Raw genomic sequence first — 14,860 nt, 5'->3', positions numbered from 1 at the left:
GAAAACAGACTAATTAGTGAATCTACACGAGTGGTTCGGAGATTTATGTTTTTGGTATATTCACACAACCCAATACTTTCATCTCTTTTTGAGTAATCATTTATGTTAGCATCTGAGGATTGATAAATAACACTATCGATATGAGGTATCAATTCATAGTCACAGGCACGCATTTCTCCACACAAAGGTTCAGCATGATTAAGCATTTGACAGATTTCAGTTGCCAAATCACCTATGTCTACAGAATCATAATCTGTCAAAAATATCTTTTAGAATGACTGATTGAAGAATACAATGAGCTTTAGAAAATATTACCTTCAGACACACTGTTAATACAAGTCAGTGAACCGGATTGTATATGACTACCATGAGGCTTGCAGACAACAGGAAAGATATCTCTGTCTGATCTTGTCAAATAATCATCCGTGTCTTGAGGACTACCTGTAAAGCAAACCATTATTTGACCTTTTGATTTTTCAGGGTGATTTAATTTTTTATGCCAGTGAACATCACTTTTTATGTCTTGTAGCAACCACTTTATAAATCGATTACGGCTGATTCGATATGTTTTATTTGCTTTCTTTCCAACCCCACCAGGAGTTTGATCATCTTTACTGTTGAACGCTGTGTTATTATCAATGCTGATCTCGTCGTTAACGCCCATTTCTTTATCAAAATTTTCAAATCGTTCAGAGGATACATATTTCTTGAAGTAAGCCAAGTTCACATAAAGATATTCCTTCAGATGTTCAATAGCTTCAGGACCTGTATCTTGCTCATAAACGCTGAAGGAGATGTCCTGTTTTTTTAAAGCATTCGCCAGTACAAGCCCAGCTAAACCACCTCCAAAAATGAGGATTTCTTGTAGCGAGCTTTTGACTTTAAGATGAATCATCCTAAATAATCTATTTTTTTTGAAAGAGAGAAGAAGAATGTTGAATAATTTTTATTCTATTTCTAATTTAAATAAAATTCATGCTAGAGGGCGCTGAACCGGAATCAGGAAAGCCCCACCGCAGTTCCGCGCATGGCCGCATTTTGCCGCTTTGCCTTAAAAAAGATCAGCTTGTGTAACGAGTATCCATACTTTTGAAAGAAAAAAATGAAATAAAACACCAAAAGTTATATTCTATACTAAGTACAATTCACTATTGGCAAAAGAGATCTTTTTTTTTTCATATATAAAATTATGTTACCTAAAACACTGTTTACTGTAACATTCCTCATATACGACGAAAGTATACATTTACACCTACCCCATATGCTATAAACAAGGAATGGCCAAAAACTACCTTATTTCTAAGAACTTTATTTTATGTCAGTCTTAGGTCTTTCATTAGCTTTAAGTTTATCCTCTAAATGGCATAAATATCTAAAACGATCTTAGGCAAGTTCATAAATGCTTCTTGCTAAACTTCATATTACTAAGGTGGGGAATATGAAATACAAAACTTGTGTATGTGTGTTTTTGTTTACTCGAAAAACTCATAGCATTTCTTTCCCTGTAAATAATTAGCTGCGCATTCGCATTATACAAGCCACTAGTATAATAAACTGACTATAATCCTTTGTTCTTTTCTTGCTTTTCATTAAGGGGAATAATCCGAGATCCAAATTTGATTTTCGCAGATGATATCATAGACTTAAACTGAGAAGTGTAATCTTTTGAGTTTCACAAAAAAAAATGAAGTGGCGTTATAAGAGATTCTTTGATCAGGTGCTTTGTCTAAGCGAAAATACAGATAGTTCTCTTACTGTTAAGGCTGAACGAGGAGCCTGTGCTATTCATATGTTAATCGATAAAACGCTAAATTAGTTAGAAATCATTTAATTTTTCATGACAAAAATTTGATTATTCTCGACAATGATAGGTTTATAAAGAGCTCATGAATAATATTAATTCAAGGCATAAATTATGTGAATTTTTGTTAATTTGCACACTGTTGAATCATTATTGGCCTAAAAAAAAACTATGCAAACCTTAATATTGCAGTATTGCTGAGTTCGTAAAAAGTTTAAACAAGCTTGACATTTACCCCACTTTTTTTTTTTCTTGTTAGACAACAATGGCTACAATCCTATTTACATTAAATTCGAATTATTATAATTGCCCTCAACGGGTTCCTCTTACCGAAGACAAGATTCAACCAACATTCAGAAGATTATCAGAGCAATCTGAAAGACGTCGATCGGAACAACATCGAAAATCAGAAGCATCCATCGAGAGAGCATCCATGGCTGAAAGACTTTCATCTATTCGACAAGGAAGGTTCCCATCCAATCAGCAAATAAACGCTTCTATTAGCAAGTTCTTGAATAGTCGTGTGATACAGTCTCAACCAATGTCAGAAGATGGACAACTTGTACTGAAAGATATTCAGGCTCTTTTGATTGCACTTCAAAGGGCTCTCTTTTTAAAGAATTCAGATGAGTTATTTCAATCTATGATATATCATACAAAAAGAGCAACCGAGCTATTAGATGCAGGTGAAGCAGGTTTTTTTTCTATAAGCAAAACCAACTAATTTTTTATATGCAGACAACGATGAATTAACCATAGGAATTTTTGCTGTGTTGAAAATTATAAAGTTCTTCTTATTTGATACATGCTTTAAGGATTTATTAAGCAACATCTTATTAGCAGCCCAAATCATTCTAGTTGAAGAAAATATGTCTGATATTTTGGCTCGTGAAGACGCTTTACGTACAACTCGAGCAAGCTCTAGTAATCAGGGAAAGGAAACACATGATGCAAAGCCAAGCAAATATCATGGTAACAAGGTCCATGAGGATATAATGAACTGTTTAAGAAATATATTTGCCACACTGAAGAAGCATCATGAATATGAATCTCCTCTTAAGACCCTTTTGAAATTACTCATTACATGGACAAACCGTCTGGCCTTGGGTACTTCCGCTGATGATTCAATCCAATTTGATCCAGCGGGCACCATTAACTCTACAGCGATTGGACAAGATAAGGAATTGGCGGCGTCAGAAGCAAAAGAGGTTTTTGAACGATGGACTGAGGGTATAAAACTGGATCCTTTCTTGAAAAAACTAAATGATCTCGCGTGCGCCGTCAAGAATGATCCTCAGCTTTCTGATCTCTATGACCGAATCCGAGCTCTTTCTGAGCAATCATATCAAGGCAGCTTTGACAAACAATCTTGGTCCCAAATCATTGACGAGCTACAAGGCTCTTCTAATATTGCGAAATATCGACAAAAGATGATGGATTTGATCGACGAGGCTCAGGTTATCCTCCAAGCTTTTAAGAACGATGTAATCTCCAAGGAAATTTCTGAAAAACTTTATTCTCTTCATCAGCACTTGTGGTAAATATTGTCATGCGATGATATCGTTTATCAATAGAAAAAACGCTAAACGCATTGGTTTAGGAAGGACAAGGTCATCTTGAAACCCCATTTACTTGATGATCTTAAAATGACTCTACTCCCTGCTCTGATTGAACAAATCAAGTATGTTCCTTTGCCTCAGTTAGTTATTAATGACAGCGACCAGTATGAAGTCATAATTGACAGCATGATCTTACCAGGAGATACTTTAATGCCTGAAACGATCGAATTCAAGGTAAAATAGATTCAAGGTAGAAAAGAAAGGTTTCTTAAGGTTTATTTAGATCGACGATTATCTAAAGTTTTTCCCAAATGCTCAACAAGGATCATCTAGTGTACAGGGTTTATTTATTCATCTAAGTGGTATACAAACATCTATGGAAGACGTTAGTTTTTGTTACAAACGTCAAACAGGATTCTTGGGTTTAAAAGATTCCGGAATTGCTTCTGTTAATGTAAACGATGAAAACAAGCCATCAATATAGCCAGTTAATCATTTCATATAGATAAATGGGCTCTCATTATCCGTTCGACTAACAAGTGATTCAGAAGACCGTTCGCACAGATTCCAGGTGGAAAGCTGTGTATGTAATATCAGTAAGCTCGAAGTGAATGTGAAGAAGAGCAAACACAAGTAAGATGAAAGATAGCTATGTTCCTAACAGATGTCTAATTTTAATTTCTATCTCTACAAAGCAACTTGTATAAGCTGTTCAACCCGGTTCTGACTGGTATGGTCAAGCGACAGATGGCAAAGGAAATAGAAAACAGTGTGATTCAAATGTTTAATAAGGGAGACGCAAAACTAACAAAGCATTTGGGAGGTCGAAGGAAAAGTAGAAAAGAAAAGAGACGCGGTAGTTTTATTTCTCAAATTGCACAATCTGTAAATCATAAAATTATTGGAATTCAATAAAGGTTCATACAAATACACAACACAGACAATCAGAAAAAAAAAATTTATCACTTCGAAATATTTTAATGCTTTGTTTTCTATCATTAAGAAAAAAAGAGCCTTTGAGTAGAACATTTGAAATCAACTGTACATAAGTGCTTTGTTGTCTTTTATTATTATTATTATTATTGTTCTTGAGTAACTTGTTCAATTTTAGCGATAGATCAAACTGAAGGTTTCTTTTTAAATTCAAAGAAATGCATCTTTTTTAGTTGCGTAGTCAAAGTAGCTCTTTTGACATACCCTCTTTCCTTACCTTTTTTTCTCTTAATAGTATTATTAGGTTCTATTTTTAAAGTTGAGGAATAAAAAGAAAGGCCTAATAAGGTTTGACCAAAATTTTGCTTAAGTTGGTGGTCCATTACATTGGAGGGCTCAACCACGACTGGTGAAGTAAATGAATAGCAAACAAGAAAACCTTATGCACAATCGTAGTTTCAAAATAAATCAATTTCTTTACAGCATAGATTCCTACGCCCACATATAAAACTTAAAGCAAAATTAAAATTGTATCTATTACCTACTTTAACTGGATTATACTATTTCGACAGATAATAAATTTGTAGTCAGTTATAGTTATTCATTATACAATATTGGTTTCAATATTAATACTATTTTACGCAAATGATGTCCTGGTGGTGCATTAATGTAAGTTATATTTTACTATAAAACAGTATTTTTTTTATTTCTTCTTTTCAGCCTTTTCTCTGTCCTCTTGATCTATGGATGCCAATGTTTTGCTTGCATTTACAATTTGAACAATGTTGATAAATTGTTTACCAAAACAGACTGTTCCTGTGATACTAAGAGCAATCCACCAATACACTTTTATAAAATGAGAAAATGATAATAAAGTATGCTTTTCTTTTCCTTTCTTATCCCAATAACTTACAGTTTAAAGCACCAGAGAAGTTTAAGATATAAAGTAAGACAAAGAAGAGTTCATTGCCAGCACACATCAGAAACAAGACAATCTGTAGTTAAAAAAAAAATTGATCACCCGATATACTATCTAATTATTTTTTTTTTCTTTTACGTTATTTGTATAATAAATTCGTAAATACCAACTTTGTCCTTCACTAATTTTCTTATGACTAGAAGATCCTGAAACCATGGAGCTTGTACACTGGTTAATACAAAAGAAGTCCATTCATTCCTCTGTTTCTTACCTATACATATGCATATAATGTGAACTAAAGTCGAGCGAAATAAGGAATTGGAATATTAATGTCCATTCAGGATATCGAATTGAAAGAAAGCATAAAAGACATGTTGTTGTACATCTAGCTTTATAATCAATCTCATTTTATATAATCATCCTTTTCTTTTTCTTTTCTTTTTTTACCTGTCGGTTACCATATCCAGTACAGAACCAAATTTACTACCTAATATAATTCATGTCAAAATCACTCTTTTTTTCCCCCTTTTTTCTTTTCACCCACATTGACCAAAATAACGAGCAGCATTTCCATCTACTGCATCCAATAAACAAGAAATACAATACAGTGGAACACACACTTTAGGATGTTCTGGCATATAATATAAAGACAAGGATGCCAAAATAATTCGCGTATATCCTATTACATTGTATTAATAACAAACATGTACACTTGTTCACTTTACCAATAAGATTGGGTATAAATAAAAATACATTTTCTTTTGAAGAAGGGTTGGCTACTTTTGCAGACATTTTTTTTAGGTTTTAATAAAAAAAAAAAAAAGAAAAAGGAAAATGAAAATAGGGCAAAATATAAAAAAGAAACTTTTTTTAAAGAACCGCAACTTTATCATTGTTCTCTCTTTCTCCACTGCAAATAAATGACATGAAAGAGTAGGCCACGATAAGATCACATGATTTAATCTATCTTGAATTCTATTCAAAGGTTTATAAAGTACATTTTCTTTTCATAGACGGATATCCAATTTCTTTGTAAACCCCAGTTCCCGGTAATCAAATTCCAAGGATGATTTTTTTTTTATTGAATAATTTTCAACCGTAATAAAGTCAGGTTCATTTTTTCATATTGCACCATGGCATTTTAAACATTCCTATTTATGAAATCTAGCAGCTACCTAACAAAAGCGTATCAAACTGAATGATGTCTATAAAATTGGTTTTAATCATCTGCTTCTTTTAAAAGCAAAAAATTCATCCTAGCAAATTTACCTTTAAGAGACCGACCAATACTTTGGATCCAATACAAAAGCAAATGATTCAGAAAGTTCATATCAAACACGTTAAAAGAGCATTCATATATATATTTGTAAAAAAAAAAGATCAAAATATTGGAATGGATTTAATGTAGGCGTCAAAGTCAAGAAGTGAACTATAACAAGAACTATCACCATTAAATTATAGGTCATAAAACATTATATTCGTTTGCACTTTAGCAATCACATACAAAAATAGTTGGAATCAGTCTGATATCAAAGCTTACAAGTTCCATGAGTCTCTTAATTATACCAAACTTTCAGACGATTTATGCTTTGCTAACAACGAGGCTAGAAGAGTTTGCATAAATTGATATTGAAACTCAACACATTGAAAGATTAATTTTATTGGATGGATAATATTATCCGTTGAGCTCATAATAAAATGACTTTTCTGTCTATTTTGTACTTGCAGGCATAAACTGGCATTCACATCTAGCCTAATGTCCCTTGTTTAAACCATATTAGTACCATAAAAGCTTCTTTTGTCCATTAATTTCGATCTTTCATTTGGTCATGAATACCCTAGGGCTGAAAGTGAAAACCCCATATTCACAGTATGTGTATAGTCATAAATATTATAAAAGAGGCTCGGTAGACTCATATAAGTCAAATCTGATCTCCTGTTTTCGCAAAGTGAGCTACTATCTTGAACTAAGCCTGATTGATGCATGCTCCTGCTTGAATTTTTTATTCTCCTTTTGCATTCAGGAGAAAAATGATGGATTTGGCTTTATTGGCTTGTCTATGTAACACGATCTTTTATCTAAAGATCTCTGTGAAGTATACAATTGATCCATAATGGTATAATAATGACTATTTATTTTCATGTTTTCATCAAGCAAATTATAACATCTCGATTAAAATCATAAAAGAGTAAAAATGTTACTTTAACCAAATAACACAATGAATTTATTATAGTTGTTGATTTTCCTGTGCACAACAAAAAAAAAGGAATGTTTTCTAGTTAAATACCTTAATGTTGAATACTCCCTATTGTCAAAATCTATTATAAGGAAAAAGAGAGTGTGTGTGTGACGAAGGAAGAAAATGTTGATTGCATTGAAGTAATTGATTATGATTCCGTTAAGTTGTTTAACTCCAAAAAGCATCTTCATTTCCCAGGTACAAAAATAATTATTTTTTTCCCTTTATTGTCATCTTGTGCTTTATTTCAACTGAGTAGTATCAAGATCCAAGCTGAATTTTTTTGCTTTGGGTGACACAAATATCTCGCTCTTTTATTTTGCACGTTTTCTTTTCCATTTTTTTTCTTTCCTTTCAACCTCCCTTTTCCAGCTTCGAATACAATGAGTTCATTGCCAAGTCTAATACAGATCGTTCATATTTGGAATACACTAATCGGAGTCATTCTGTTTGGCCTTTTGATTGGAACTTCTTCAAAGATCAAAGTATTTATCACAAACGGTGCACTGGTTGCAGGCTATGGTGGGTTTTTTCTTTTTTTTTAAAAAAAAAGAGCGAGTTTTATTAATCAATGAGAATCACAAAAAGGCAATTTTCAAACATTTGCATATCCTGCCACATTTGTATATCTCTTTATTCCTACCATCACAGCAACCATCTATAGTGCGATATTAGTCTTTGATTCTAGCCCGAGATATAAAGCATGGCTTCCGTCCAAAACAATGCAAAGCTCCATCCTTTTCTTTACAATTGCCCTTTTTTTAGCATCACTTCTTCCAGAGATTTCAGGAGCTGATGTGATGACAGACGGCTCTGCAGTAGAATGTCTTTGGACAAATTACATGCAGTGGAAAGTTCAGTTCAATAATCCCACTGTGTTCCCTTGGGTAACTGCTATGGACGAAGCATGCTCTATATTCAAAGTATCAGTAGCTTTCTGTTGGATCCTATTTGCCGGATGGTTGTTACAGTCGATTTGTTACATAAGAGCTACTCACCTTGCCAAGGACTACCTTAAAAAATAAAATCATTAGATTTTTTTTTTCCATTCAAAACGATTACTTAGCATTTCACAAATTAAAACTCATAATTAGCTCTGTAACGATTAAAAAACATAGTTCGACAAATTAAGACTGCGTAAAATTCATTTTCATGAAAACTGTAAAATTAAAAAAAAAAAATATAGAGTTTTCTCCATAACTTATGTGGTACGAAATATAGTTTATCTAACGTTACACTGCACATCAACTGCCAATTGCATTGTTTAAATGTGAGAAACATGCAGATGATTGTCACTTTAACTATAACCATTTGCCATTAGTTATAAGAAAATTCATGCATACCTTAAATATGCTAACTCTAACAGCAATGGAGACCTTTTTAATGAAGTTAGTGTACGTTTCACATAGCCTATCCCTTATAAGTAGTAAAGTTTCTTTTTCTTAAAAAGTTGTACTGTACTCCTTTCCTATCTAAAAATTGTTGCCATAAAAACGTTTGATGTTTATTGCGGATTAAATTTGTCAATCATCATTCGGATTCTTAAAACTAGGTAAACATCAAGAAGAATAATCTCATCCACTGCTCGTATCTTTTGACGGTTTATGGGAAGAGATATTAAATAACTGGTGCTTCTTCTTAAGACTGCAACGTATATCGCATCTATATTAGCACACTGAGTATGATAAATTTTGTCCGATCTATTTTCTATTGAATCACACATGTTAGCTTGCCTTACGTAAAATAAGCTATGATAATAATAGTGAGCTCTTTTTTTTATTTTTTTGCTGAGCAGCTTAAAATTATTTCCATTATTTACCCAGTTCATGTCTTACTCAAATTATATATTCAAATAGATCACATCCTTCATGGAAAAAGAATGCCACATTTGAAGCATCATATATTTTGTTCCAAATGCCAATAATAGGTTTATGAATTTGACTCATAAATTCTAAATCACTGACTCCTTTTTTTTTTAGCAAGCTAGTTTAATTATGTATAGATCTCTCTAGAATAGCAAAATAAAACATGTTTTATTTTGCTATTCTTCTGCTTCTTTCCGTAAGGGTTTTGTTACACTGCAACGCAAGAACGTTCTGGTCAACGCCATTAGTTACTACTTAGCTGATCATTTGGCTTTAAATAAAAGCTCTAACTCTTCTAAAAAATTAAAAAAAGTAAAACATTCAATTGTCCATTAAAATAGATAATTAATTTTTACTTTAAACATTTACATATCCTACTGTTATACTTCTAAAGATTAAGTTCTAAGGTGCAATTACGCTTCATTTGGTCTCTAGAATCACTCGGCCTTTGTCTTCAATCTCGGTGAGAAATTATGCATTCATGTACCAGGAACCATATGTATTTGGTCAAAGTTTAAACTCTCATTGAAGCTAGCTTTACTTAGCATGTATAATGCATTCTGTGTTACTATCGGAAATAGCTGAACTATAGATAGTTTTTACATGAAAATGAGAGAATCATAACATGGAACAGGTTCTTAACAATCCAAAGAATGTAAGGAATCATGTACAAATTAAAAATAACTCTTATCATAATAGCGGCGCAACAAAATATTTAGTGTGCTTGATGAAAACGCGAATGTGGCATTAGAAGGTTAATCACATGTTTCACTATGATGTGATACAACTATAAAAAGCTAGCAATCTGCCAATAATACATAATCTTTGTACTGCAGAAATCCAGGAGCAACACAAATTCATGTTTTCACACATTGTCATACATGATCATTGAGCACGAAGAACCCTTTGGCTTCAATAATAAAATAGGTAGCAAAGTGTTCAACTATGGATATCTTGAAATCAATATGAAGCATTGTATGGTTTCGAAATTTAATTCACTGTAATTCATACGCGTATAAAAAACTAGTAGAAAACTCACACGCATTGCTTAATAATCATGTTTCATTTATAAGCATAATAATCTCAAAGAATTAAATGACTAACAGAATTAAATGTTTCATGGATATTCGGGGCCAACCTACAAAGTAGAACGGATTCAAATTGTTGAAAGAATTAAGTTGCAATTTAACATCTCATTAAGATTATAAAAAAAATCAGATTATGTAAACTACATGAACGAACACAAAACATTTGCTGAATAGCATCTTATTCAGGACTGATAAGTTACTTTCAAAGCACGATTTCTTAAGCATTGTATATTCATGTACAATACACACATCCTCGTTCAATTCAAACATAATTCAATTAAGTGAAAAAAGCATAGTCCTATCATTTACATAGAATGAAAAATTCTTGTTTTGTTATACTTCAACACCAAAGTCAATGTAAAAATAAATTACAATGATTAAATGTTTTATTTTGGGTCCTATTTGTTTCACGGATGAATAGCAAAATATTTTCCGAAATTTGTTAAAAAGACAATTGTTATTTGTGAGATGAATGAACTATTTAATTGATTTATGGTGTATTATAAGCTTTTGCTTAATACAAAAGCTATATGAAGGAAGGATTATATCTACAGCAAGTTTACATATCAAACACAGTCCGAATTAATTTTTGTACTATAGATGATGAGCTTACAGTATAGATATTGGTGAGATAGAACAAATGGAGCGCGTATACAAAATAAATTTAGGGTCGTCTTAACTTTGAGTTCATTATGGGACCTTTTTCTGCTGGGAAAAGGACACAAAGTTGCATAACCTCCTTGGTCAATAAAAAGTAATTGAGTGCTTGTGTTTAATGAACCTTTATGCTGTTTCATGCTCTAGAACAAATCATGAGATAAACTTCTGTACTCAATAAATAAAAGTCCTTTCTAAACAAAGTTTTTAATTTGATGAAGTGATCAAGTAATCCTTGTGCCTTGTGGTTGAAGGATGATCAAGTTTGTGCTTCAACAAAATGGGTTGCATAGTGCACTGCTTTTTATATTCTTAATAACATTTCTATTAACTCAAGAGATCTTTCAAAATAAGCTTCATATCAATGTTTGACTTATTTGCTTCAACTGTCTACAAAACTAAATTGAAATAGTTCAGTTTTACTTTTTCAATGGGAGGAAACGGCTGAATTCTTTTGAAAGTTAAGTTATAATATTCAGCTTATTGTCGCACATAAAATCAGTTTATTTTATCCCAGCCAGTTATATAGGGGAAATCAGAACTGTCCCCTTTTTTTGTCTTATTTTATGTAAAATCCGCTTTGTGTGATGTTTTGTATTACATTCAAAAAAAGAGGAATCAGTCGTAACAATAATTGATTACTTGGTACTACTATTAAATGTACCTAATTTCATGAGGGGTTACAATGTGCGTGGATAAATTGCCATTGGTCTCGCTATTTTTTGAACAAAAAAAAACATATAAATAGAGCAAGTTTATGTTATGTTCAAGTCTCTATCTTCATCAAGTCAATTGATACAGACTCTTCTTTTCTTTTCTTCTTACCCCTTCCAGTTCTTTACTATCAATCATGGTTTCATTCATTTCCATTTCTCAAGGTGTTAGTCTTTGTCTTCTTGTCTCTTCCATGATGCTCGGTTCATCTGCTGTTCCTGTTTCTGGTAAATCTGGATCTTCCAACACCGCCGTCTCTGCATCTGACAATGCTGCCCTCCCTCCTCTCATCTCCAGCCGTTGTGCTCCTCCTTCTAACAAGGGAAGTAAAAGCGATCTCCAAGCTGAACCTTACAACATGCAAAAGAATACAGAATGGTATGAGTCCCATGGTGGCAACCTGACATCCATCGGAAAGCGTGATGACAACTTGGTTGGTGGCATGACTTTGGACTTACCCAGCGATGCTCCTCCTATCAGCCTCTCTAGCTCTACCAACAGCGCCTCTGATGGTGGTAAGGTTGTTGCTGCTACTACTGCTCAGATCCAAGAGTTCACCAAGTATGCTGGTATCGCTGCCACTGCCTACTGTCGTTCTGTTGTCCCTGGTAACAAGTGGGATTGTGTCCAATGTCAAAAGTGGGTTCCTGATGGCAAGATCATCACTACCTTTACCTCCTTGCTTTCCGATACAAATGGTTACGTCTTGAGAAGTGATAAACAAAAGACCATTTATCTTGTTTTCCGTGGTACCAACTCCTTCAGAAGTGCCATCACTGATATCGTCTTCAACTTTTCTGACTACAAGCCTGTCAAGGGCGCCAAAGTTCATGCTGGTTTCCTTTCCTCTTATGAGCAAGTTGTCAATGACTATTTCCCTGTCGTCCAAGAACAATTGACCGCCCACCCTACTTATAAGGTCATCGTTACCGGTCACTCACTCGGTGGTGCACAAGCTTTGCTTGCCGGTATGGATCTCTACCAACGTGAACCAAGATTGTCTCCCAAGAATTTGAGCATCTTCACTGTCGGTGGTCCTCGTGTTGGTAACCCCACCTTTGCTTACTATGTTGAATCCACCGGTATCCCTTTCCAACGTACCGTTCACAAGAGAGATATCGTTCCTCACGTTCCTCCTCAATCCTTCGGATTCCTTCATCCCGGTGTTGAATCTTGGATCAAGTCTGGTACTTCCAACGTTCAAATCTGTACTTCTGAAATTGAAACCAAGGATTGCAGTAACTCTATCGTTCCTTTCACCTCTATCCTTGACCACTTGAGTTACTTTGATATCAACGAAGGAAGCTGTTTGTAAAACACTTGACGTGTTACTCTAATTTTATAATAAAATTAAGTTTTTATACAATAAATTTTTGCATGTCTATACATAATTTAGAACATAACCTCAACTTCAAACTTGTATATCAATAGTCTCTTCTCATTCTATCTCGCCCATTTTTAAAACAGTGTTCATAGAGCCATTTATATTAGACGTATTCTATGATATCCTCTGATCTACAGCTTTCATTCATTCTTTTATGATTCAAGTAATGTCTTGAATTTAGAAAGAATAGTTTGAGAGTTATTTTGTAGTTAAAAAATTAATCTTTTACCTTTTTTTAGGATTTAAGTATTATAATGTTTTGCGTAACTTGAAGCCCATACCAAAGTATTTTGGTGCTATTTTACTAATAAAATAACCTTATTGCTTGTGAAGCCAATTGACTTTTATGCTTATTTCATAAAATTGTTCATTTAGGGAAAGAAATAATACAAGGTACAAAGTAGATTGTTTATAAAGGAAAGGAATTGAAATTGACCAGAATAGCCATCAATGTCATTTGTAGAGTAGATGTATTAAGCTAGATCCTGAAGCTATCTAATTGCTCCGTTACATTTAGCCTAAATGTTGTTATTATGAGCATTTTGCAGTGTCTGTAATTTGCTGAAATACTTGCAAGAGACTGACTTGTTATTGAACTAAGATTAACTGAATACTTTGTTTTCTTTTCCTTTTTTGACAATCATAATCGTTGTCTATGTGTGCTTAATTCAGCTTTTGAAGAAAGGCGATTAACCAGATTAATTTTAATTTCATGACCTTCTTCTTCTCCTGATGTTACTTTTAAAAACTTGGGCACTTCATTTGCTATTATTTTATGAGTTTATGTATATTAGAGCCTCGAAGTATTTCTTTCTGTTTGTTTTACAATACTAACTTGCTACTCTTGTACCTTATTAAGAAGATTTTTCATCTGTTCTTTAGTGGTGTCTAGCTATATATATTAATTATTTTTCGTTAGGTCTTCCTCTCTGTTTCTTATGACTATAGTATCTTTTTTTCTGAGAATAAATGTTTCTTCATTTCTACATATCGACAAGTTGCTTTTTACTCATTCGTTCAAATGCTGATATCCTGCTCATAGGATTAGCTTCTCTTTTTGTAGCTTATTAATGAAGGTTCATGCCTATTGCACATACTTAATCATTCATATCAAGAATATATAGAAACAGCCTCTTTCTTTTATCAAAGGAAACCACGATCCTTAACTTTAGATTATAAATATACTAATGGTTACTACCTGTATAATGATAATAGTAAAGATTGTCGTTTGTTTATATAATTATATTAGCTATTTATGATACAAATGCTTGGATTCTAGTGATTAGATATATCAAAAGAGCAGGAAGTTGTAAAATCACTAAATGGGATAGTATATGTATATTTGAATCACTTGGATACATTAAGGAAAAAAACTGCAGATTTTATTTTATGATCTTTTGGAAAGAGCAATTCAATAAAAATGATTCCTTTCGATTGACTAAAATACGGCTTTAGCAATTTTAAAATATATTTCCTTCTAATGATATATATTCGTCTAAGAAATATATCTGTTACAATATAAAAATCCCCTTCGAATATAAACTTTAGCTTCCTTCATGTAGGAGAAGAACTATTCAATACATATTTCTATCATCCTTTACCTTGATATTATCCTATACGTTGCAACAGGCAAACATGAAGGCATCATTCTCTTATTGGTTAAATTCATTAATTTCATAAAATAAAAGTTTATACATCAT

General features: G+C 32.9%; 4 protein-coding genes across 4 annotated transcripts; 2 read left to right on the top strand and 2 right to left on the bottom strand.

Moving 5' to 3' along the window:
• Window positions 1–301: 301 nt before the first annotated feature.
• Window positions 302–895, bottom strand: RO3G_00090 (uncharacterized protein; the record flags this gene model as incomplete). Its single annotated transcript, XM_067654681.1, has 1 exon — window positions 302–895. One exon carries the CDS (start codon window positions 893–895, stop codon window positions 302–304), a length of 594 nt encoding a protein of 197 aa, XP_067510782.1.
• A 1,171-nt stretch (window positions 896–2,066) lies between these two features.
• RO3G_00089 (uncharacterized protein) lies at window positions 2,067–3,844 on the top strand (the record flags this gene model as incomplete). The annotated part of the gene is made up of 4 exons (XM_067654680.1): window positions 2,067–2,487; window positions 2,540–3,338; window positions 3,402–3,594; window positions 3,644–3,844. 4 exons carry the CDS (start codon window positions 2,067–2,069, stop codon window positions 3,842–3,844), a joined length of 1,614 nt encoding a protein of 537 aa, XP_067510781.1.
• Window positions 3,845–5,479: 1,635 nt separating this feature from the next.
• On the bottom strand, window positions 5,480–6,004 carry RO3G_00088 (uncharacterized protein; the record flags this gene model as incomplete). Its single annotated transcript, XM_067654679.1, has 3 exons — window positions 5,480–5,483; window positions 5,660–5,699; window positions 5,899–6,004. The coding sequence occupies 3 exons, from the start codon at window positions 6,002–6,004 to the stop codon at window positions 5,480–5,482; spliced, it is 150 nt and encodes a 49-aa protein (XP_067510780.1).
• A 5,908-nt stretch (window positions 6,005–11,912) lies between these two features.
• RO3G_00087 (lipase) lies at window positions 11,913–13,091 on the top strand (the record flags this gene model as incomplete). The annotated part of the gene is made up of 1 exon (XM_067654678.1): window positions 11,913–13,091. One exon carries the CDS (start codon window positions 11,913–11,915, stop codon window positions 13,089–13,091), a length of 1,179 nt encoding a protein of 392 aa, XP_067510779.1.
• Between the last annotated feature and the right edge of the window lie 1,769 nt (window positions 13,092–14,860).

This window comes from Rhizopus delemar, genomic scaffold (assembly GCF_000149305.1).
Source record: "Rhizopus delemar RA 99-880 supercont3.1 genomic scaffold, whole genome shotgun sequence".
Lineage (NCBI taxonomy): Eukaryota > Fungi > Mucoromycota > Mucoromycetes > Mucorales > Rhizopodaceae > Rhizopus > Rhizopus delemar.
The sequence above is the reverse complement of the archived record's forward strand: the minus strand, read 5'-3'. Positions and strand labels throughout refer to the sequence as shown.